The sequence below is a fragment of the Ylistrum balloti genome, unplaced genomic scaffold (genome assembly GCF_031769215.1).
Source record: "Ylistrum balloti isolate Yb309-2 unplaced genomic scaffold, AGI_CSIRO_Ybal_v1 Utg369744, whole genome shotgun sequence".
Lineage (NCBI taxonomy): Eukaryota > Metazoa > Mollusca > Bivalvia > Pectinida > Pectinidae > Ylistrum > Ylistrum balloti.
In genome coordinates, this window is record NW_026781952.1 from 195,293 (window position 1) to 222,877 (window position 27,585).

General features: G+C 36.3%; 1 protein-coding gene across 1 annotated transcript; it reads right to left on the reverse strand.

Annotated features, from left to right (window-relative positions):
• Positions 1–499: 499 nt before the first annotated feature.
• Positions 500–8,553, reverse strand: LOC132543212 (small ribosomal subunit protein uS5m-like). The gene is made up of 11 exons (XM_060206691.1): positions 8,482–8,553; positions 7,397–7,504; positions 6,579–6,695; positions 6,000–6,197; positions 5,118–5,152; positions 4,332–4,422; positions 3,843–3,889; positions 3,450–3,507; positions 2,683–2,745; positions 1,669–1,805; positions 500–935 (listed from the first exon to the last, which is right to left on the reverse strand). Exons 1-11 carry the CDS (start codon positions 8,549–8,551, stop codon positions 612–614), a joined length of 1,248 nt encoding a protein of 415 aa, XP_060062674.1. The 5' UTR covers positions 8,552–8,553; the 3' UTR covers positions 500–611.
• Positions 8,554–27,585: the final 19,032 nt, after the last annotated feature.

The following is a 27,585-nucleotide window of genomic DNA, read 5'->3' on the forward strand; positions in this document are numbered from 1 at the left end:
GAGAGGGGAACTGTAAGTTTTCCATTCCTCAGTAAAACATCTGGCCTTTCCAGCCTGACTGAAATCTATATGGTGAATGGAAATGTTTTCTTTACCAGAAAACTTGGTTTCAATTCAACCAACCTTTCCAGCCTTTCTAACTGAAGGCAATAGGTGAATATTTTCATTACCAGGATATTTGGTTTTAATTTGATCAACCTTTCCTGTCTAGCTAACAGACCTTTACATGGTGTATAAAATGTTATTTTTACCAGGTAATTTAGTTTTGATTCAGGTTTGTTTGATCCCCTGGTTTCTGCTGATGTCTTTATCTACAAAATTTCACCTCAAACTTTGTTCTTCAATGTTAATGGTTCTGTTTTGAGGTTATTCTTAAATACTGATGCTGTTTAAGTTTTCTTCCATACCTGGTAACTTTCTTTCCACATCATGACTGGACTGGACATTTCTTTATATCAATTTTTTCTTAAAAGTCTGAATTAAACACTTAAAACAAATGTATTGTCTCAAACCTATATTCTCTCCAACACTCACTACAAAATGTCTTAGATATACTCTTCAACACTCGCACTGGTATATAAAAGTTATAACAAGTTGTTATTTCTCATGAATTACGAAGCTCTGTTGACATAATCTTCAAATCCCTGAATGCGTCGTTCCATCTGAGCCTTTTTCTGATTTCTAATTTTATATAATTGATGTGCCTTTTTGTACCATGATGGAGAGCCTTTGTAGAAAATTGGTGGTCTTTTCAGGAAAAATTGAGTTTTTCCTTTAAAATAAAAGTTTTCAAAGTCATAGTTTTCCTTATCCTTTGGTGGCTTTATGATGGCGCCATCTTGTGGTGAAGCAACTACTAGTGGAAAATAGTGTTTCTCCCTGCGGAACTCTACAACGTGCATCTTCATACGGTCAGCCAGTTCCTGGTGCGTTTCCTACAGTAAAAAATCAGGTTACATATGTTTACTGTATCTATTCCACAATAAGCTGAAGACAGGTAGGCAATACTTAACTTGTTACTTTAAGTCACGAGGTGGGCTTATTACAGAACAATGTAATAGTATTGATTTATAACTTTACTAAACAGATTACTTGTAAGTGCTTATATAGTGAAATAACCCATTACTCTGTAACACAGATTTTACATAAAAAACTTCAACATTAAGCTATGAAATTCATCTGAAATATTCTCCAACTTGACATTTGTGTCATTTTGTGTGAAAATCTCCTCAGCAATGCAGTTGTTAGATCACGGACAATAACATGACACTCCATCTCAAGGGCACAATAACATGACACTCCACTTCAAGGACACAGTAACCTGACACTCCACCTCAAGGACACAGTAACCTGACACTCCACCTCAAGGACACAATAACATGACACTCCACCTCAAGGACACAGTAACATGACACTCCACCTCAAAGACACAGTAACATGATACTCCACCTCAAGGACATAGTAACATGACACTCCACCTCAAGGACACAGTAACATAACACTCCACCTCAAGGACACAGTAACACAACACTCCACATCAAGGACACAGTAACACAACACTCCACATCAAGGACACAATAACACAACACTCCACCTCAAGGACACACTAACATGACTCCTATCCTAACTCCTGATGACCACTGAACCTGAGAGTGTTTTGTTTGTTACCTGATGTAGAAGGGCCTTGAAGAAGGCTTTTGCAATGTTAGTATCATTAATTCTTCCCTCAATCTTCACGTGGAGATTCTCAATTCCATACAGCTCACAGATGGACTTAATTATCCTATGACATTTTAGTCCATAACCTGTGGAAACAAGATACAATGCCTTATATTTCATAGGTCTTTCATCTGATGGCAAAAAATTTCATCAAATAAAAAAAATGAGTATTGTATACCTGTAGATGTATAATTTTGCAGTTCTGGTATTTCCATCAGAACAGATTCTTAGGGGTTACATTTCACAATAAAACTCTAATCTTTGTTCAAGGATATGACTGCTTTAATTAAATCATTTAATGTTGTACAACCTTTAATGACTAGTGTTATTATATTATATTTTCACAAGTTAACACAAATATGAAGATCAGTACAAAGATTCCAAAATGGATTTCTGTACAATGAAATACTACCTCCCTTCTTATTTCACAAGTTAATACAAATATGAAGAATAGTACAAAGATTCTGAAGTGGTAATATCACTTACTCCAGTAAGAGATACCAGAAGTTTAAACCTATAAGTGATATCATCAATCCAAAGAGGCAATATCGTTAATTTGAACTGTTAGTATCACTCATTTTTAGTTTCGGTAGAAGGTCGAAATGCAGGTCCAAGTGACTTCAGATAATTTCCATTCAATTCTATACAATCATTAATTTTGGTGGGGGGAACATTTCCGTTAACTTTGTGAGTACTTTTAATTCATGAATGTCCATGAACTGTAAAATATTTTCATAATTATGACATTCTTCACTGCCTGTCAACACATAAAAGGTCATTAGGCCATCAACGGGTAAATGAACTCTTTAAAATAAGTATAAGTCGACCTGTCGAGCAATATAAATCCACAAAATCACATATCCACGAAACAGCAATTCACTTTTTGATAAACCATGATAATTGAGCCCCACAAAAATATTTACAATATTCCTATAACACTCAGTGATATCAAAGTTGTCTTACCTCTATCTTGTTTATTCACCATCACCGTGGTATGTCCTACTGTAGCCCGCATGTTGTGGAATACTGTAAGTAAATAAACTACATTATAATAATGTGTGTGATGACGCAAAAGTTCAAATCCAATTACCGTAAATGACATTAAAAATATATGTCAGTGATCCTAAATTCTGAGCATCCTGTCATATTTTCCTGTCTCGGAGAAATAAATAAAACTATAATGATAGGGTGGTCGGGTGGCACAGTGGTAGCTCATTCTTCCCACAGTAAGACCCTTTCCATGCTTCCATCCAGGCCAACAAAATTATTAACATAAGTTGGAAAAACTTGTTTTGTAATGGATTAAGTTTATTTTGAATTTTAAAATTTTGAATTGAACATTGCTAGGTTGTGATCAATGCAAGTCAAACTGAATAGTGGCAGGTGCAAGTTTTTAGTATAATAATTGTTTGTCTCATAGTGATCATGCATAACACTGTTTTGAAAATGGCAGCATTTTTAACAGCATACAACCACCACTAGAGGGCATGGTAATCATTTTTCTGCCAATCAGAAAGGTAGGATTGGTAGAAACTTCTAGTCCAAAGGCTGTTACAATAAGCTGATCTTTTCGCCTATTTTAACAATTCTGATGAATCTAGTCAATTCACAGTTTAATGAATTGCCTGGATTTTTACTCCCTGAATATAAACGTTGGTCTGACAATTTTAATCTCCATATAACTTCTGCTGTCTGACACCTGATTCTAGTTTGGGGGACCAGGTACCTACCTGTATGACCATCATACAGGTCAACATGTAGAAGTTGTTGTGCTGCTTTGTCTCTTGCCTAAAACAGAAGAAATCACATAAGCAACAGAAACCACATCTGATTATCAACATGTGACAACAATACTGTTGTAGATAGCTTTAGGTTTTATGTTTTACTTATGTCAATACACGTTACTGATCGTACACATATCTTATCAACCTTCTTCAAATACCCTCTGGGGGACATCGTTATTTCTGTCTGTCTGAGAAAAGCAACACATGCTTTCCTGTTGCAATCTTAATAAGCTGGCAGTCACGTTTCCCATATAATTTCTATTTGCATTGTTAAATTAATTTTTATCTACTTTTTTTATGTTTTTCAAACTAATTCATTATTTTGAATTTTATACTTACCTTTTCAATACAACGCATTCCAGTTGTAGAAGAGGAAGTGCCATACCCTGTATATAAAAATCCATAATGTTTTTACAATGAATATGCTTACAGGATATAAATATAGTCTGTCTCAACCTAAAGATATCACCATCTAGAATTTTATCCTCAGTACATCACACTCAATGTTCCTCCCTCAAGATCTTTCTCAAATCTCACACTCAATGTCTCCTTACCATGATTTTCCTCAAAGTCTCACTCTCAAGGTCACTCACTCATTATGCATTTCAATTTCAGCGAGAGCATTAAGCACCCTTTTGGTCAAAGTTCAACTTCTCAACTGAACAAAAGACCAGGTCAGACACCACTAGTTCTACATAAATCATTCATTTGTCAAATTGTCAGCATGTTTACACAATTTTCTGTGAGGGGTATGACAAAGTTTTATGGTAGAAATAAAGAAATCTATACAGAATGATGTTAATGTTTTTCAAACAAATACTGTCCTACCTGCCAGACCTTTGCCGTTTCCTACCACGACAACAGCTTTAAAGGAACGCTTTCGTCCTAAGGTTCCTGTCATATTGGCAACAACCGATTGCTGAAAAATATCATAATGCAACATCAGGCAGGAAATCCAATATACAATTTTTTTTTAGTGTGGAAATTTCCTCTTACTAAAAAATGTTTCATTTCCCTTATAGCTGCTGGGGAAACATTAATTCATTAAGTAATTTGGTTGTTTTCACCCTCCTATCAACGAAATTGTCTTTCTCCAGTGCTGAATTCATCCATAATGTAAAAAACGTGAAACGGATGAAATTTAATTTGACGCAAAAACTTTTTGCGTCTACAAGGTAATAATATAACACTGAACATGTGAACATATGAAAATACTGACAGGACATTTGTGAGAAATCCTGAATCATACGACAACTTCATGTAATCATGATAAATGTGCTTTTAAAACTTCATTCACAGAATATGTCCAAAAAACTGTCATGATCTCATAAACATTGAAAAAATAATAAACATTTCCTAAAATAGATCAAACGTTATTAAACAGACAACTACTACCAAACCAGTAGCTTTAAAATTATACATTTTCACAGGGTTCAATTTAAATCAATATTTAGTCGACAATTGATTTAATGGATAAATATAACTAAATAAATCTTATTTTAACAGTTTGTGGGCAGATAATTTTGTGGATTCCAACAAATTAAAGGAAAATAATTCCCCACAAAAAATCCTGATTTTACAATTTACTGATTTGTGTATCAATGTTATACTCACATGAACACACACGGACTGAAAACCCTCAAAGGTGACTGAAAATATAAAGGATTAGATAATAGAAAGTTTATACGATAAATACACTTGCTGTATATAAATATTTCTTTGAAATTTCCTAGGTTTTCACAACTAAAGAGTTTCATTGAGATCTTTAAAAACCCAAGAAAATTAAAAAAACATTCAACAAAACATACTCATACCATAAAAATAAACACTATACAGGTGATACAATTGGGATCTTGGTGCCCGATACTGAAGGAACTTATTAGAATTTTTGCAAGACAGATATTTTCTCTACTTTTCCTCTGAATCATTTATTAATCATAGAACTTTACAAATGAAACCTGAGAAGAGACAAGAACTTTCTGAGAAACAGTGATAACAAACTTCAACAGTCAAAATCCAGGACGGCTGCTTGTTGGTCATTTTGTTTCATCAATCTCTCTAACACTTATATGAGCACAACTAAGGACCACGGAAAACATACATATTAAGCTTAAGAGATTCTGTACTTCTCAAGAATGATGATGAACCCTAGTCAGCAACTTTGTTTTTCTGATCAATCCCAAAATGAAAAGATTACAACTATGGATCAAGTGGTGGGCTACAAATGAAATCTGAGAAGGATCTATGCAGTCCTTCTTAAGAGATAGCAACCATAAGAACTGTTAATGGACAAACCAGGGATAGACCCTGGATGTAGGGTGATGCCCCGACATCTGATAATACAACTACTATACAGTAAATATTGTATATAGAGTAATACAGTTCTCATTTCCTTGAAAATGACAAAACATTTCTCTAATATAGACTGATGTATTCTTTAAAAATTACTGAAAGAGGACAAACCAAAACTCCATGCTGAAATGGACAAAAACTTACATTCTCCTTTAGGTTTTGGAGGGTCCAGTTTTGCTCCAACTATTCGTCTCCCAACGTAGCCTCGCTGCAATGGGTATATTTTTTCTCTCTTTGCAACTTTGTTTTTCTCCTCTTGAACATAGGAGCCTGTTGCTTTCTCAGAAGTGATTCTTGTGCTTTTTTCTTCACTCATTGTTGGGTAATTCATTTTATACTTACCTGGAGATTAAAAATGCAATAGTGAGGAGTAAGATAAAGGAGACTTTCAGATGTTACCCAGTTTTGACACCAAAGTGACCAATGGTAATTTTCACAACAATTCTACAGAATAATATGTTTTTTAATGCAGATATATGAAACAAAATCTCAAATTTCTTGCAGATGTTTTGCTTGCTGTACTTAAGAAAATATAGGAATAAACAGTTTTCTACTGTCTCCTTTTTTCAGGGACACCTGAAATATCAATTTTCCTTTTTTGAAGTTCTTGTTGTAATCTTCGAAGTTTTCTTACCATTCCTATTTGTATTTATAAGACTAAGTGGATTCCGTAGTTATCGAAATTCATCATTATTTAGCAGGTATTTTTTTTTGACAGTTTACCTCCTTCTCCAAATTTCACAACGACACGGAACTTTCTGCGTTTGCCTTTGGCACGTCCTTTCATTTTTCCTTGATTACTGACACCAGTGACACTTTCCCAGATCTGTGCATCAGACACTACATGAATAAAGAAAAAAAAATGCAATTATCCAATGAAAAACCAGATCAAAGTTTCAGATATTGTAGGAATAAAATAAGATAATCTATTTATCCAATGAAACACCAAATCTGTTAGTTAGATGATGTATGATAAAGTAATATATTCCTTTAATTCAACGACCATCAAATTTTTGTGTCAAAATCCTAGTGATAGAAGTGTATCCCATTAACATAGCAAAAAATTAAGACAAAGATGTTCAAGAATTCCAGAAATATCCAGCTACTTACTACACCTTTGGTGGCAAACTCCCTTGTTCCTATTCCACACTGTCAAACTACTGTCAAACAGGCCTTTGCTTCTTTGAAGAGTTTAAACTTGTATAGTTTAGAATTGTAGAGTTTAAACTTATGGAATTTAGACTATGTAGAATTTTTACTTGTAGAGATTAGATTTGTAGAGATTAGACTTGTAGAGTTTAAATTTTAAGAATTTAGATTTTAAGAGCTTTGACTTATAGTGTAGACTGAAATCTAGAGATTTAACTATGTTCCCTAATTAACAGTCTGACATTGCAAGGTTCCTGCTGTTGCTAAAGTTTGGGTGAAAAATCAATATTGTGCAATGTTCAGATACCCTTTGTAACAAATGGTAAAAAAGTGAAATTTGGTATTAAAAACCTCTGCATGGAGTAGATGGGAATATTGCCAAGTTCATATACCTCTGTTAAAGATACTGGCATCTCTGGTAATGACGATTGCACTTGGAGCACAACATTGCTGCAATAGTGATGGTCTACTCACAACCCCCATCAGCAAGGTGTTCAACTCTGAAAACATATAAATAGAAAAAAATGTATCATTTTCACATTTCAATCGTTCAATGATTTGTGGCCAAACAGATGACTACAGTTATAAAGAAACTGTGTATTGATATTTATTTAATACAGGCTGATACAGGATAAATTGACAGAAGTCATGCTGCATTTCAGAAATAATGTATCTTGTATCAGTTTGTCACAGATCCCAATGCTGTTTTTTTACAGGATGGGAGAGAGATCAATGTCTTGGTTGGTAGTGCTTGATGAGAGACAATTCAAATCCTTTGATTAATCACACACACACATCTTTATCTTCAAGGTGAGTCCAGTCTAAGTTGTACGTAGAGTGGTAGCAATCCGAACTGTATGGTTTGCACTTAATGGCAGTATATATGTTGACAATATGTTTTGGTTATAATTTACTGAAGTTAATTGGTGAATGAATGGCTCTTTCGGGTCTACATTTTTGTGAAAAGGCAGATGGTATTATGGCTATCAACCCCCAACCACTTATAAATATGAGGTGTTGTGCTGTTCATCTGGATTGTGGTAGTTCCAGTTCCTCAAGCATTTTGGACATACATCCATCTAAACTGGAATGGTTTCTGGTTGCAAACCTGAGTGTCTATCTTTGTATTTTCTGTTTAGCTTGTCAATTTCTGGTGTTATAAACTTGACCCGAGATCGCGAACAGACAATATATTCTCGCTGATATATCGTACATGGGTCAAAGTAATATCATTTAACAATTTTTGTCAAGCTTCATTCCAAGAACTCTCAAACAAATATATGCTATGCATTTTTGTTCATCAGATTCTCACGTATTTGAAAGTTAGAGGACACCACCTTTTAAACTATTTAAGCTAACTGTTAATGTGACACTGCGGACCGCAGCAGGCTACATTCCATTAACACATCATGACAGTCACGCGAATTAAATCAAAATTATGATATTAAAAACAGAACTGCTTTCAGAATATCTTTACCAGTTGATTTTCCGAGTACACTAGACGATCTTGCGATCGATCGTCCCAACAACATGCCGAAGGCAGCCATGTTGCCTCTGTCAATCCGACCACAGGCTTGTAAGAAATGTTCTGATTGGTTGTCAAATTCCGACACATCTTATACGAGTTACTTCCCCTAGTACATAGGAGCACGTAAATATCTTTCAGGGTTCAAGGTTTGTTGTTATCATTATGAAAATTGGTTTCATTTAAAAAAAGACATTCGATTTATTTTGCATACTTTTGAGGCAATTATAGACATGTAAATCTCTCATTTTGGTACATATGGGATATTCAACTAGGCATTACATTGATTTTTTCGTGACAAAAAACAAGCCATACACTGACCAGTATGTTGCATTTCTGTTATTTCGTTCTGAATAAATGTAGAATTATAAATTGATTTTTGTCGATATCGGTTTTCTAACTTTTTACATCTGTTTCATTAACATCAGATCCTGAGACAACTGATAAGTAGACAATCTTAAAGTCTGTATTAAACTCCTAAACACTTCAAAGTTAAAATTATTTCAGTGGATAAACATACACCATACCTTGTTTACAAACAAGTTACCGTACAAAATATTTTTAATGCTCTGTATATAACTGTTTGATAATGAACGTGAAACAATGCTGATTCGCTAACGCCGAGAAGTTTAATGGGACCAATTTCTTGTATATACAGTTCATCGCCTTGCCCTTGTCCTATCAAACTAGATCAGCTCGTGCTGGATAAGAGGTCTTTAAAGTTATATATGTTAAACTAGATGTTTAAGCAAATCTTTATTGATTCTTAATGCTGTACAAAATCATTATCTTAAGTGTCCTATATAAGTACAATGTAACTGAAATAATCACTACAAAATCATTATCTTACAGAGGCAGTTGGAAATCAGAGAAAGTAGCCATCATCGGAAATTGAAATTTAAACTGGTGTCATCCATCTCTCGTGCAGGAGATGGACGAGTTGTCTCCCTTCGCTCCATCGTTTTCAAGATTTGTACTGTCGTTAATTATGGGAATACTATTTCTACGAGAGAAAAAAACTTTTCATGATGTATAGAATATTTAAGATTTTTTTATCATCTTATTTAATAGATTGAAGAATTATATATATGCCAGATATAGACCCAACAGACCCGTCCTTAAAATCTGTAACGTGTTTGAGGACAGTCAACTCAAGCACGCTAAAGATCTCTCTGTGATTTAAAAAAAGAACTGGCGTAATAATACTTGTCCAGATATCTATGTATAGTGTTAGGCTAGAATTTTTATAAAGGCATTAGACCGACTTCTTAATTACCCTTGCTAAAACCAAATCTATGTAGACCCCCAATTCTTCCTTTCCAGTTCTGGATATGCCCGTATATAGCAGTTTTCATATAAGAAGATCAATATCTACTTGTGATGTGGATAGATATTTGTCTTGATCGATCTCCATCACACAGAAGTGAGTAATTGATGATTTTTCTCTCATACTTTTCATTCTGAAATTATTGTGATGAACTGAAAACATCGCGGATTCCTAAACAAAACTGCAACAAAATAAAAAAAAAAACCGCGACATGTGTTGCACTGCAAAAACGCTGTTAGAAAAGCAAGCGTGCGACAAAAGGATAGACATTTTTAAGATACGTAACCATTATCAAATTTCGTTAGAACTTCATTGATGAATAAGATCAGAGAATGAGAACGTGTAAACCTCACCCGTGAATGGGTCGGAAATAAACATCGACATGTAATATCACGTGACTACAACATACCACAGGCACTCGAGGCCAGGATATTATTTTTTAAACGTTGATTTTTGTTTTAGCACTCATGACTGACGTTATTTAAACGAAATATCAGCAGAATTCAAGTTTATGTGCCGGTTGACAAATCCGAGGTCCACGGTCATTAAAAATACACAAGGCAAGCAACTCCAGATTTTAAAAAATCGACCCCTCGCTTGGAAACTGGCTCAAAAAAAGTAGTTATGATAAGTTCCTTGTAAAACAATATGTATCCGTAGGTAGTGTGTATATTTACCTTTTATTTGGTGCATAAACATTACAGGCAACGAGAAATTCACAATACGTACATGAGATTAACATCTCAATAATCGGAGATTTTATCGTCCATGTAATTATCTTTGACGGAAGTAACATGCCATTTCAAGGGCGGTCACTCCGACTTTTTGGGAGAGGAGTTCCGGATAGCACTATACCAGTGAACAGGTAAGAAAGTTTCCGATGTCATTACGCGCGTAACTTCAAAATAGATATTTTTATTTCTACAAATACATTTGCGGGGATGGAAAAATAATGGCTGGGCATTAAAAAAAAAAAATAGAAAAAAAATCATTTAATTTCCAATTTCTAAGTTAATATATTTCCCCCACGATATTTTTCATAAATTGCGCCCTTTTTTCATTATCTGCATGATTTTTTTTCTATTTTTTTTTTGAAAAAAAATTCTCATTACCGCCAGCTTGATTGAAAGTTGATGCATTCTGTATAATCCCTTACCATGATATTGTATCCGAGTTGGCAACTGTGGACTTTCTTTGCCCAGCCATTATTTTTCCATCCCCGCAAATGTATTTGTAGAAATAAAAATATCTATTTTGAAGTTACGCGCGTAATGACATCGGAAACTTTCTTACCTGTTCACTGGTATAGTGCTATCCGGAACTCCTCTCCCAAAAAGTCGGAGTGACCGCCCTTGAAATGGCATGTTACTTCCGTCAAAGATAATTACATGGACGATAAAATCTCCGATTATTGAGATGTTAATCTCATGTACGTATTGTGAATTTCTCGTTGCCTGTAATGTTATGCACCAAATAAAAGGTAAATATACACACTACCTACGGATACATATTGTTTTACAAGGAACTTATCATAACTACTTTTTTTGAGCCAGTTTCCAAGCGAGGGGTCGATTTTTTAAAATCTGGAGTTGCTTGCCTTGTGTATTTTTAATGACCGTGGACCTCGGATTTGTCAACCGGCACATAAACTTGAATTCTGCTGATATTTCGTTTAAATAACGTCAGTCATGAGTGCTAAAACAAAAATCAACGTTTAAAAAATAATATCCTGGCCTCGAGTGCCTGTGCAACATACACCACTGTACGGTATGTCCGTTCATACCACCTACGGGTGTTTGTCCAGCTCATCCGACCAGCAATAATCGCAGCTTTCTCGAGGACACATTACCGAACTTTGGGGCCAGTCTACCAAAACGTATGGTCAGTTTTGTGGGAAAGTAGCTAGTACTGACCCAATTAAAATGACCGTAGGGCTTTGTCAAGTGCTTCTTTGTAAGACCAACGGTCATTTTGTTTATGTAGTCTTTTCTTTACGGAGTTGTTGATACAGAACGGAATCATTGAAGGAAATAATTCAAAATAAAAATGAAATGTTAACACCGGACACAGACGTAAGGCGGAGTTTTTAAATTTGTTTTCACTTGACAATTAACAGTAGTAGTAGTCTGTAAATATCTCCAGGTGTAAATGTGACAGCGACCGGATGACATCACCTTTCAAACTTTCAACCTGATTTGTGCAGAATCATTGCCGCCAATTAACCACCATCTTTTACCACTACACAGGAATACGGTTGGGTTTTATATACAAATCTCATTGATTTTATGAGGGACAGGGAAAGAGATTGCTATTTGAGGAAGACAAAGGACATGGCACGCAATTTCACGTTTTCCGTCAATATAACGTAACGGTTGCTGTAATTCACAAGACGCCGCCCATCCCCGCACCTACGGAACTGGCATACGAGATATAACATCTGATGACTGTGATGTGCATATGCATATTCTGTGGGCGATAACGAGGCTGATCGACTTGTGACGTCACTTGTGTCCTCACCAGTCTAAACTCCCGTTTCATTCCATATCATTCAAACATTAAATGGAATTTTCAGTCGTCGATAAATAAGTAAAATCGATTTTTGTGATAAATAATGATAAGAAATAGTAATAAGCTTAAAACTAATACAATTGTTAACAGTGTCTGATTTCCGAGGAAATCAATGGGCAATATACGCCGATCCGGTTGACAGAAAATACATTTTTCCAAATATGTTGTACAGGGGTAAAACAATAAACACAATAGATAGAGACTTTGTTGTCCCGCTGCACTTGACTTAGCAGTAAACATGTTGTACATGGGTAAAACAATAAGCACAATAGATAGAGACTTTGTTGTTCCGCTGCGCTTGACTTAGCAGTAAACATGTTGTACAGGGGTAAAACAATAAACACAATAGATAGAGACTTTGTTGTCCCGCTGCACTTGACTTAGCAGTAAACATGTTGTACATGGGTAAAACAATAAGCACAATAGATAGAGACTTTGTTGTCCCGCTGCACTTGACTTAGCAGTAAACATGTTGTACAGGGGTAAAACAATAAACACAATAGATAGAGACTTTGTTGTCCCGCTGCGCTTGACTTAGCAGTAAACATGTTGACATGGGTAAAACAATAAACACAATAGATAGAGACTTTGTTGTCCCGCTGCACTTGACTTAGCAGTAAACATGTTGTACAGTGGTAAAACAATACACGTTGACAGGAAAAAAATGGAAAAGTGTACAAGTGTTCAATAATGATTCGACAAAAACGCTTATCACGAAATTTAGAAATATTAGTTTTCATGATCGTCGTTTTAAATACCAAATTCAATTTAGTTAGTTGTGATCTGTTTTGATTGTTAAGTTACCTATACCAGAGACATATAATATAGATGATATATCTCGGTACCATACGTTCCTGTCTATGATATAGGCTAAGTATTTACACATAGTTTGGATCTTATACGTGAAATACATATGAAGCACAGTGTATTCTTTTGATCCCTATGAAACACTATGTCCTCAGCTGCAACAAAATTCTGAAGTACGACATTAAAACTGCACTGTGTAAGGCATGCACCAATTACACGCATACCCTGTGAAACACTTTGATTGTGGTAATGATTTGACAGTATAAGTTCAATAGTTATGACCAATTGTAAAATTAACCGAAGCAGAAGTAATATTATGATAAATAGCTCGACGGACGGATAGTAATGCTGAATCAAACCATGGTTTATCAGACGGACGGATAGTAATGCTGAATCAAACCATGGTTTATCAGACGGACGGATAGTAATGCTGAATCAAACCATGGTTTATCAGACGGACGAACAGTAATGCTGAATCAAACCATGGTTTATCAGACGGACGAACAGTAATGCTGAATCAAACCATGGTTTATCAGACGGACGAACAGTAAAGCGGAGGAACCATGGTTTATCAGACGGACGAATAGTAATGCTGAATCAAACCATGGTTTATCAGACGGACGGATAGTAATGCTGAATCAAACCATGGTTTATCAGACGGACGAACAGTAAAACTGAGTCAAATCATGGTTTATCAGACGGACGAATAGTAAAGCTGAAACAAACCATGATTGATCAGACGGACAAACAGTAATGCTGAATCAAATCATGGTTTATCAGACGGACGAACAGTAAAGCGGAGTCAAACCATGGTTTATTAGACGGACGAATAGTAAAGCTGAAACAAACCCTGATTGATCAGACGGACAAACAGTAATGCTGAATCAAATCATGGTTTATCAGACGGACGAACAGTAAAGCGGAGTCAAACCATGGTTTATCAGACGGACGAATAGTAAAGCTGAAACAAACCATGATTTATCAGACGGACAAACAGTAATGCTGAATCAAACCATGGTTTATCAGACGGACGAACTGTACTGCCGAATCAAACCGTGATTCATCAGACGGATGAATAGAAAAGCTGAGTCAAACGATGGTTTATAAGACGGACGAATAGTAAAGCTGAGTCAAAGCATGATTTATCAGACGGACGGACGAACTGTACTGCTGAATCAAACCATGATTTATCAGACGGACGAACAGGAAAGCTGAGTCAAACAATGGTGTATCACAGGGAGGAATAGTAAAGCTGAGTCAAACCATTGTTTATCAGACGGACGAACAGTAATGCTGAATCAAACCATGGTTTATCAGACGGACGATTTGTAAAACTGAGTCAAATCATGGTTTATCAGACGGACGAAATGTACGGACGAACAGTAAAGCTGAGTCAAACCATGGTTTATCAGACGGACGAACTGTACTGCTGAATCAAACCATGGTTTATCAGATGGACGAATAGTAAAGCTGAGTCAAACCATGATTTATCAGACGGAGAACAGTAAAGCTGAGTCAAACCATGGTTTATCAGACGGACGAACTGTACTGCCGAATCAAACCATGGTTTATCAGACGGACGAATAGCAAAGCTGAGTCAAACCATGGTTAATAAGACTGACGAACAGTAAAACTGAGTCAAACCATGGTTTATCAGACGGACGAATAGAAAAGCTGAGTCAAACCATTGTTTATCAGACTGACGAACAGTAAGCTGAATCAAACTATGGTTTATCAGACGGACGAACAGTAAAGCTGAGTCAAACCATGGTTTATCAGACGGACGAAATGTTTGATGCATAGCACCATGAAATGAAACGAGAGATTTCCAGCATGCCAACAAGACATTTTTACAAGTCTTCAGCTATCATGACAACATCCGTCATGTAAATCTGGGTCAATTCATGTCATGTTCTCGATATAAGAACTTCGTTAATTACATGGAAAGCAAAGGACATTCTTACGGACGTCACACTTTGATAAATTGTAAAACTACTGAAGAACTGCGACTAATTTGTCAATTAACTATAACGCAACCTATGCATTCTTGAACATATCACGAAATCATTAAGATACGCGAGGACAGCAACTTCTGCGAGGCGTGTGTGTTTATTTTATTTATTTATTTTTAGCTAATTATTATAATTCATCAAATAAATAACAGGTTATTTAAATAATTGTTTAACAGATAAGGAGAAAATGGTTTTGGAATTGAACCTAGAATATTGACAGAGTCATTATATTTTATTTTCTCTAAAAAATGAACTTTAAAAATTAAACGAATTAATGTTTGTTTTTATATTTTATTTCAAATAAAGGTAACGGTTCACAAAATATTAAGTACGTCCTGATATTCAAAACCATTGTTTTCTAATCTCGAAATGTCAGCTTATTCATGTACAGTTCAAAGAACATTTCTTGTTGAATTGAGTGACGGAATTGTTTAGAACGATAAACATAGACTTCTCTATAGCTGACGGAAATTTGACTTCCATTGGCGTATGTAGGTGTTTTAATCCAAGTGTTGTGTTTTTTACACTGTTGTTTTTAATCCCGATGGTTTGTATGTCGACAACAATATTTCACTCTCCAGTTAACATATCAACTACATTCAATATCTCCAACGGCGAATGTTTCGTCTTTAATTATTTCTTAGATTTCACAGTGGAAATGGTGTTTTCCAAATGAATCAATTTGTCAATACCTGTGACCAGCGAGAAGTGAGGTTGGTCTTGTCCATCATTGTTCTGTGCAAGTCAGCCACCGCTCGCATTGTTGGGCACCAATCAGCAGATGTAAGAAATGTTTCCGCCCTAGCTTCATATCCCGTCTACTTCCCGCGGTCATTGTCGCGCGCCGCTGTTGCGTATTTCGTCAGTTCCGGTGCGATATTGGTCGTCTTTTGATGGCAAATTGATCAATACACAACTACAGATATGTTCAGGTGAAGACACGATGCAGCATTCTTTTTCACTTTTCTAAGATCTTTGTTTATGACTTGAGGGTTTAAAAGCTCAGTCAACTTTAAATGTCACGTGATTGCGATCATTGTTGAGATCAAAATCATACATTATTCATATCAACATACTTTCGGTCTAAAATCAATACAAATTGACTTCATTCAATATAGATCAGTACTCATTTAAAACCAGCGTGCTATCTGTACAAGTCCGTGTATTTCAATATACAAGCTTGACATTGCTTTCACAGTGCACATATCGACTGCGTGGTCCTTTGTTATGGAGAATAAAACAATAATCAATTAATAATCGCTGATCGATAATGAAGAAATGCCTCATTTACGTTGAATTGCTTTTTCCATTTGAGCAAGATGAGGGATGTCCGGACGATGTGGATACTACTGTTAGCTGTGAATAGAACGCTGCGGCGCATGTTTATTGAGCCGCGAGTCTAGAAACAGACAGAAATGCAACATAATGTCGCACTATATTGTGCTAAATTGATATTTCACTATAGGATGATACTAGGAGTGATCGAACACCCATTAGCACGGGAAAGTCTCACAGATAGACGTTTTACTGTTAATAACAACAGGCTACCTTCTGTACCTGTATGTATGGTTTACCAGACGTTGATTGGAAATTCTCCACTCATATCCAGCAATTATACAGGAATCAAATTGTCGTTTGTTGATGATGAATACAAAATACTGTCTTCTCGTTTCTCTCCTGATTCTGATGACGTCTTACATTCCCAGTGGAAACAGCGCTGACGATTCATCATTGAAAAAGATACGAATATATATAGTTTTTCCTGGTAGTTGATATTGTTCAGCTTATCACACCCGTAAGATTTTGTATTGAAAGTTAAATGATAATAACATATTTACCGATAATGAGACCCGTGTCGGTGATTTTGTAGTCACTTGCTAAATATAGAATAAACACTCCAAAGATTATACTTGTGTCATTTATAACTACTGCTGATTTGGAGGTGTGTAAATTGACATGAAAACTGCTTTTTGTAAATGCAATGTTTTTTTTTCATGAAGTTAACCATTGTTTCCTTGAATAATTCTTATGTTGAAGATATCTTTCCATATAGAAGTTCCGTTGTAATTTGCTTGACAACAACAGATACGTGACGTAGATGATAAGACTGACCACTGTCCAGATTGTGAAGACTTAAGTAAATCCTAATTGAAATACATGGATAAACATTCCAGTTAGTGATCTATTTGTCATAATGTTTCATGGGTTCACTAAGTTTTCACCGAGGTACCCATCTGAGACGAGATGACGTTTCCACTGAACTGGAAAATGTCTACCTTATACACTTCTACAAATATTTCCGAATTCGTCTACAGAATATTACCAAGATGAATTAATTTTTTTCAACGTGTATGGGAATGTTAATGATATAGAGTTTGGTTTGTTTCTTTCTGTTGTCCTATTAAGAGGGATATGTGATATTATAACATGTATTGGATGGTCGACTGAACCTACATCAGACAGGTTCCAATGAGAAAGTTTGCTAACTCGTATTCTAATCAGCAGGGACCTTTCTATACGGGAACACTGTACATTATACATTATGCACATTTCTTGTCAAGAACCCGTGTATAAGATTGCCCATAATTATTTAATTCATATCAATCATATTCAAGCACCATATTCAAAAAAGTGTCCTTATTACATTAAGTCAATGAGATAAGTTGCTAATATGAAAGTATTTTATGCGGTTTGCCACGGTATTCAAACCGTAATGAATGGTCGCCCTCGAGTTGACTTTTGTGTGCGACTCCAGGGGCGAGCTAGAAGAGCCCGCACACATTCAAACGCCCTCATTTACATATTCCTTACACCGCCGACAAACGTCAACGTTATTGCTTCCTTTTGGAAATGTTTCATTCATTATTTACTATCATGTGGTTGAATTAAATTGCAAATGTCGACCACAGTTCTCGGGTCTTCAATGGAGGACGTGAAAATGATTGGAAATGTCAGCAAGAACATCGTCAATAGCTAGCCACTTGCCCGTTGAGATGCAACAGACACATAGAACAACCCCTCGTGCTGTTTTTTCTTCATGCATGACTACGTTAGCGTACCGACTCACCCCAGTGAGTATCGTCGTTCTTGGAGTTGGTGGTGGTGATAACCGGAGCAGTAGACAGTACATGCCGTACGACTTTTGAAAAAGATTAAATTGTGTGGAAATGTTAAGCTGCAGAGAAGACAAACATGGCCGCTCGAATCATCAAAATAAGTGTTCTGATACACTAAAGTAATCGACCTGAGATTTAAAATGATTGGGACAAACCCTCACACGGTATTTAATATACTTACACCCATCATCGGCCCTATACTCACATCATTATACACATAATTAATTTCTAATAAAAGAGATTAGCATCTCTTAGTTTTGGGATCAGAAGTAATCCGCTTTGCCGGGGCAAACAGATTCAGGTTGAATGGCATGAATCGCTTGTAATGGGTACAAACACCAGTATACACGAGGTGACAAGGGAAAAGACAAAATCAGCTTACTGAGAACAGCTCCGTTACATAGCCTTTGAGCTATTACATTTTATTGTCGACGGAGTGGTTTTATATAGGATGGTAACTAAATCTCTTCAATATCTACACAGAGGTAAGATGGCAAACACACGTCTATTCTGTTCTACGTTACCAAATTCTTATTGTACAACACATTTTTTCAACAGAAATATTTATTGTACTAACACGTGCATTTGATGTTGTGTTCACATAAATATGTGAAATGTTTAAGTATGGAATAGTGGTTTTCTTACTCAATGGATAATACCCTGGGAAAGTCTATGCGAACATTTTGTAATGTTCCGGTGATGAAGTTAAGGACCGGCTTGTACTTCAATGGTTCTGAAGATGGTTCTAACTCAACATTTGTCCACAAAAGATTAGAACAGAAAAAGAACAGCAGTGATGTTTCTATTGGAGGACCCTGTGGGACAGCTTGACTTTCTGTAGCAATATCTGGACACAGCCGAATCACGTAAAGTACTGTGGGACCCGTATACTGCAAATGAAAGCCGGAAACATTACCATAAATGAAATTGGGAGAATTTCTGTAAAATTGTTTATACTAATTTGGTATCGACACTGACTATCAATTTAGTGTTTTCAGATGAACAAAGTAGATATGTATATCGTTTCATATAAAAAATCTCAAATTTAATAACTATGTATTATTTAGACTCAACTACAGTGTAAATTTTCAGGAAATATATTGTTATCAGCTGTAATAGAGAATGTATGACACCACGTGAAAGGATAAACTCTCTACAATCTGTTTGAATGCAGTTGGAAGCCTCTGCTGTTTTACTTTAGTCCCCGAGGTTTGCCGTAACCTGCATGTCATGTTTTTTAAATCATCTGAGTCGTGGCACGGTTCAGAATATACCAATATACGTGTCGTTTTTCTGAAGACATTAAATATGGAAATATTATAAAATTAATTGAATTTTCGGGTTAGTGTACTGAGTGTTTGACATAGATTTCGACCAATATTGATTTTCATGTCCTGTCTAAGGTTTTAACAGTGTAGGCCATTAAGGAGCCTTAGAAGGACTGTCAGGTGCAGCTTCATCAATAACTTTTTACTACCTGTATATATGATTCTAAATTTGTATTGAAAGTTGCTAGCCACTTGTGTGTTTATAGTGGGCTATTTCTATCCGTTGTGATTTTAGAAAACAAGATTCTATGTGATCAGTATGGATGGTGAAATATTGTGAATTCATAACTTTTAGAATCTAACTTTGATAAATTCTAGTGTCATTTGTTAGTACTATCAGACATTTATCGTTTTAATATAACAGATTTGACAGAAAACATACGTTATCACACATCAACAAACCTACAGAATACTACAGCTTCATCACATCAACAAACCTACAGTATAATACAGCTTCATCACAAATAGACAAACCTACAGTGTACTACAGCTTCATCACATCAACAAACCTACAGTATACTACAGCTTCATCACACATAGACAAACCTACAGTGTACTACAGCTTCATCACACATAGACAAACCTACAGTGTACTACAGCTTCATCACATCAACAAACCTACAGTATACAACAGCTTCATCACATCAACAAACCTACAGTATACTACAGCTTCATCACACATAAACAAACCTACAGTGTACTACAGCGTCATCACACATAGACAAACCTACAGTATACTACAGCTTCATCACACATAGACAAACCTACAGTGTACTACAGCTTCATCACATCAACAAACCTACAGTATACAACAGCTTCATCACATCAACAAACCTACAGTATACTACAGCTTCATCACACATAAACAAACCTACAGTGTACTACAGCGTCATCACATATAGACAAACCTACAGTGTACTATAGCTTCATCACATCAACAAACCTACAGTATACTACAGCTTCATCACACATAGACAAACATACAGTATACTACAGCTTCATCGTACATCAACAAACCTACAGTATACTACAGCTTCATCACACATAGACAAACCTACAGTGTACTACAGCGTCATCACACATAGACAAACCTACAGTGTACTACAGCGTCATCACACATAGACAAACCTACAGTGTACTACAGCGTCATCACACATAGACAAACCTACAGTGTACTACAGCTTCATCACATCAACAAACCTACAGTATACTACAGCTTCATCACATCAACAAACCTACAGTATACTACAGCTTCATCACACATCAACAAACCTACAGTATACTACAGCTTCATCATACATCAACAAACCTACAGTATACTACAGCTTCATCACACATCAACAAACCTACAGTATACTACAGCTTCATCATACATCAACAAACCTACAGTGTACTACAGCTTCATCACATCAACAAACCTACAGTATACTACAGCTTCATCACATCAACAAACCTACAGTATACTACAGCTTCATCACATCAACAAACCTACAGTATACTACAGCTTCGTCACAAATAGACAAACCTACAGTGTACTACAGCTTCATCACATCAACAAACCTACAGTATACTACAGCTTCATCACATGAACAAACCTACAGTATACTACAGCTTCATCACAAATAGACAAACCTATAGTGTACTACAGTTTCATCACATCAACAAACCTACAGTATACTACAGCTTCATCACATCAACAAACCTACAGTATATTACAGCTTTTTTATGATTAAGATGCATGCCTTTTATCAAATTGCATTGTTTTTCAATCTTACGAATAAACACTCGTTTCTCAAGTAGATAGAATATGAAAATCTAGATATAGTCTTATTTTAGAATGAGGTCACTTGAAATGAAGTATTGCTTTCTCTTTTCGGAATCATTGGCATGTCGCACGGTTGTCCGTAAGTAGCTCAGGAAATGACCGATTCACATTCCTGTATAGCATTGAGAAAAAACTGGCAGCACTGTGAATAGTATTAATGGCAGATACAATCAAAATTGTTCATTTGTTTACATGGCACATTGTCGAAAAGCAATCGGAACCCTCTCGGGTCTTTCCGTTACGGCGAAAACATCCGAGTGCTTTTAAAGTGGGTTTCCGAGTGCGTTTCCGATAGGTTGCAAAGGTTAATTATTTTAGGCCACTGTTCCACATAATTTGTAACTTTATATTTCCATCCTCCTCCCGCCAAAACAAAAAAATACACATTCATTTTTTTAAAAGGAGAACAATTTGTGTAGCCGAACGGAACAAAATGAGAAGTACAAAAGCTGATGATGTGAAGTCATGAAAATTGTTAAACCAGTTTTATCATTTGTAACTGAAAGCATATGATTGATTTCGAGTTTTTGTTTTTTAGGTTTTGCTTTTGGGGTATTTATGGAACCGCTTTTCATCTTTTATGATTTATTTTGATTTCTTTAATCTGCAGAAGACTTCCAAACATCATCGGCTGACAACCAAAACTAGAAAGGGAGTTTTTGTCTCACTCAATATTTGCGTTATGTACACCTATAAATGATTTTGTCTCACCAGTCTGAAGCGTCAAGATCCTACATATCTCTTTATTAGCTTTAATATCGTGTGCAGTTTTACTATAAAATCATCAGTTCAATCATTGATTTCTTTATCCACGAATTCATGTCATTGAACTCTTCAATTATGTATAAGCAAAATCATTGAGCTATAGTTATCCACGAAATCATCCACGATATTGTTTTTTTATCACGAAAATTGAGCCCACAAAAATGTATGATTTTACAGTTATAGAAGCAACCATAATTTTTTCAACTGTATATGATATTCTTAGCTATCGCAGTTGATGGAGCGTTGAAACCTTTGAGTTATCACCTACAAGTTTGTGACGAAGAAAGGCATGAGTTTGCTTATGATACTTCGTATTTGTAATTAAATGAAGATGTATTTAACTAATTTACTTGTCCATTCACAGCATGTCCAGCAAATGCTGCAGTTTAGCGTATCTTACTTAAAACAACGAATTCAGTCTATCGAGTAGTACGGACTAGATATCCCTGGTAGTAGGGAAATGTGATAAACACACAGATGTCATTCGCGCATTATTTACGATGCAAATATGAGGTATTTGCTGGTTACATGGCAAACATTGATATCGTCATCATCTACCGATTGTGAACCTGTATAATGAAGAGAGAGAGAGTTAAGGTCAAATAAAAGCACAAAAAAGACCTGGAGACGAGCACATGTGACCCGGAGACGAGGGCATATGACATGGAGACGAGGGCATGTGACCCGGAGACGAGGGCATATGACATGGAGACGAGGGCATGTGATCCGGAGACGAGGGCATGTGACCCGCAGACGAGGGCATATGACATGGAGACGAGGGCATGTGACCCGGAGACGAGGGCATGTGACCTGGAGACGATGACATGTGACATGGAGACGATGACATGTGACCTGGAGATGAGGACATGTGACATGGAGACGATGACATGTGACATGGAGACGAGGACATGTGACATGGAGACGAGGTCATGTGACCTGAAGACGAAGACATGTGAAATGGAGACGAGGACATGTGTTTTGAAGGGTATACTTTTCTTTAGGACATGGCGTCTCTTTTCCAGATCAGAGCTTTTTTATCAATGACAGTTATAGCAAACAATAATTCAAACACAGTCCAGGAAAATATTAACAGACAGAGTTGTTTCGGTAATAAACCATGGATTCGCGAATTACTTGTAAGAATCCACACCTGGCCGAAGAAACGTGCTAAACACATGTTCTGTTGTAGCCAGTCAACTTAAGCTTGGAATGTTGGTATGACCCAAAATTATGATACGACGAAAATCAAAGACAGCATTGTCGTTTGTTTAAAAACGTTACTGTTTCCAATTCATTTTGAAATCATATCAAAGTTTCTTTCCATCATACTTATTTTCCACTTTCTTCTCCTAGGTTTCAAAATCTAGGGATTAGGCGTCACTGAAAAGTTCCAGAAGGACGAAACAGCTGTATGATGCAATTTAATTCATTATTTGTTCTACTGTGTTTCATTCTAAATTTGCATTAAAATGTCCAATTATCTTTCGTGTATTTTGTGAAATCCTTATAATGAGGTGTTTTATTAACAGACGAATTACATGTACTTCCTGAACAACTTCTGTTGTCATCCAAGTTTAGAGTGATCGGTGACCGAAAATCAATTTCTCTGAAAATAAAATCATTGAAATAACGGAACGAAACACATTAAATTCGAGCTTAATAACACTTAAATATCTTATTTCTTAGAAACTTTTCACCCCCTCTCAAGTTTAATCGTCAAAACGATACAATGCCTTTATATTTCAATTCAGAAACACCTGATGGGTTCTGTATATAAACACATATATTTTTGTAGTTACATTTCGGCAATAAGATATGTTTTATATTTGATGACGTCTGTGTTGTAAAGAGTAACAGGTAAAGCTATTAGTCCGTAGCCATTCAGTATGGATAGACCGTCTCTCTCAGCACATCGGGACACTTTCAATACGCTTATTAATTGAAAACTTTTTATTGAAAGACGGTGTCATTCAACGGGAAATTAAAACGTTACAACAAGTAAAAAGAGCATCACTGGTCCACACTGAAACACCTGAGACGTGTTCGATTCGCTTTGAAGCAATTATTATCAATTGATACCAGCCTGATGTGTCTATCACACATTCCCATCACGTACATTGAATACTGCCGACCTTTCCTTTCATTCCGTCGTGTTGTAAATATCATATCAATGCACACATGATGAAAAGGGTTCGATTTCAACTCGCTAACCCCCACGCCTTCCTCTTTGGAGATCGTCCTACTGACAGTACATTCACATAGCGTTCCATCAACACATATAAAAAGCAATTATCATTTACGTATTTGAGAAGCGTAGTGTCTAGTTAAGTGATGCGAGCTGGCGATGTTCGAGTGTCGGACAGTGAGATGTCACTTCCAGTAGGGTAGCTTACCACAATATCATGTGTTACACACGAAATGCCACGTAGCTGTGAATGTCGCTAGTAAGGATATCAAATGGTACGTTCACGATAACATGGCGCTAATTATCCTTCGACGTAATACGAATTCTGAGCATGTCGATGAGGCAGACAGCAGGACATTGTAAACTCGTCATCTCAACATTCCTGATCATTTGGAAACTTAAGCTTACCTTCAACTTACCTTCACGTATATCATTCTATAATACACCTCTTTCCGTTCCACTTCGAGTTCTGTACTGTGTTGGTAGATCGTCATCCGAGTTCACCTCAATATAAATAAACAAACAAAATACATAAACAAAAAAATAAATCAATGAATAAGTGTTCGTTTGACGTTCTTTTGATATGATCAGAAAAATAAAAGTAATGAAAATATCAAACTATGAGGCTGATGCACCTCTCCATTCAAAGATTGTGATATTTCTTTCTATCAATTATTTTCCTCCACTGCCTTCTAGGTTTTAAAAGTTAGAACCCTTGGAATCACGGATAAGTCTACAGTATGTAATTCTAAATCTGTATTGATATGTGCCACTCACTTGTGTCTTTTGTACCATAACAACAAGAGAATAATAACACTCAGATTCAATAAAACTAGGACAGAAACAACAAAATACCAACATGTTAACATAATTATAATCCAAACTCAGATAAATTAAAACTAGGACAGAAACAACAAAATACCAACATGTTATAATTATAATTATAATCCAAACTCATGTTGTAGACATATGAATTCGTGGATAAAGAGTAAACACAAAATCAACGAAAATAAATCTCCCGTGAAAATTTATGACTTTACAGTATATCATGAGGAAAGTATATTTCATTCAATAACAGGAACAGTATGCAGGATTTCACACACGCTTCAGCTAAAAGGAAGAAAAACATCACAAACTTAAATAACTGACATTTTTTACAAACTGCAAAACAGACTAATGTATACTAAAGCACTAATTAATATCTATATAAAAAATCAATAGAAGCAGACGATATGTTCCGGCCTTGTCTTCCCCTCTGTGTCCTGGAACTTGTGGACAATACAACTTTTGTAAGTCAATAGAAGCAGACGATATGTTCCGGCCTTGTCTTCCCCTCTGTGTCCTGGAACTTGTGGACAATACAACTTTTGTAAGTCAATAGAAGCAGACGATATGTTCCGGCCTTGTCTTCCCCTCTGTGTCCTGGAACTTGTGGACAATACAACTTTTGTAAGCCAATAGAAGCAGACGATGCGTTTTGGCCATTTCTTCCCCTCCTCTGTGTCCTGGAAATTGATGACAATACAAATTTTTACTTAATCTTTAATTGAAATTTGATTTAAACATATTTTATTGCAAATAAGTAGCAATAGGATTGGGCACAAGTTTTACAACTTATATAAAGTCATTTCCAAACATGTTAATACATACATATATTTACAAGGTGGCAGTATGATACAATAACAAGCAATTATAGACAAGTTGAGGGAGGGAGGGAGGGAGAGAGAGGGAGAAAGAAAGAGAGGAGGAGGGAGGGAGAGAGAGGGATAGAGAAAGAGAGGGGGAGGGAGGGAGAGAGAGAGAGAAAGAGAGGGGGAGGAAGGGAGGGAGGGAGAGAGAGAGAGAAAGAGAGGGGGAGGGAGAGAGGGAAAGAGAGAGAGAGGGGGAAGGGAGGGGGGAGGGAGAGAGAAAGAGAGGGGAGAGAGAGGGAGGGAAAGAGAGAGAGAGAGGGTGGGGGTGGGAGTGAGGAGGTGCATAACATGTACTTTGTATGTTAAGAATACTATGTATATATTGTATATATGTGATTATATATCTGCTCCTTCTCCCTGCAAGCGAACCAGGTGATACACTGTCCACATAAACTCACAACTTGTGTGTCTATCACTTCCCGTGCTTTAATTGAAACATAACCATGATACCAGTAGGCAATCATTTTCCTTTCCAGCTTGTTATCTCTGATGTTCCAGGGTTGAGTCCAGATATCATAATCCTGAGAAAGATGTACATACACAATGGAAAATATCTGTCAATTTGTCAATTTGTCAACCTTATTTGTTACCTTACTAACACTATACTAAAGCTTCTACTGTGTACAAAAACAGCAGATAAAATACCAACATTTCAACGGAATCGTAATTAACTGACTCACAAGGCAAAATTGTTCTGTATCATGGACAACACTCGCCATGTGAATCAAGAAAAACGTTTACAACAACGACACCATCAGGATTAGTAAGAAACTTTGAACATACATCTACATAACTTCCTATCTCTTGAGGATATAGACTCCTAATACCATCATGTTTACGGCCACTAAACTTCCCTATAGTCTAAATTGTACTGCATCGCGGCCACTAAACTTCCCTATAGTCTAAATTGTACTGCATCGCGGCCACTAAACTTCCCTATAGTCTAAATTGTACTGCATCGCGGCCACTAAACTTCCCTATAGTCTAAATTGTACTGCATCGCGGCCACTAAACTTCCCTATAGTCTAAATTGTACTGCATCGCGGCCACTAAACTTCCCTATAGTCTAAATTGTACTGCATCGCGGCCAATAAACTTCCCTATAGTCTAAATTGTACTGCATCGCGGGCAATAAACTTCCCTATAGTCTAAATTGCACTGCATCGTGGCCACTAAACTTCCCTATAGTTTAAATTGTACTGCATCGCGGCCACTAAAATTCCCTATAGTCTAAATTGTACTGCATCGTGGCCACTAAACTTCCCTATAGTCTAAATTGTACTGCATCGCGGCCACTAAACTTCCCTATAGTCTAAATTGTACTGCATCGCGGCCACTAAACTTCCCTATAGTCTAAATTGTACTGCATCGCGGCCACTAAACTTCCCTGTAGTCTAAATTGTACTGCATCGCGGCCAATAGACTTCCCTGT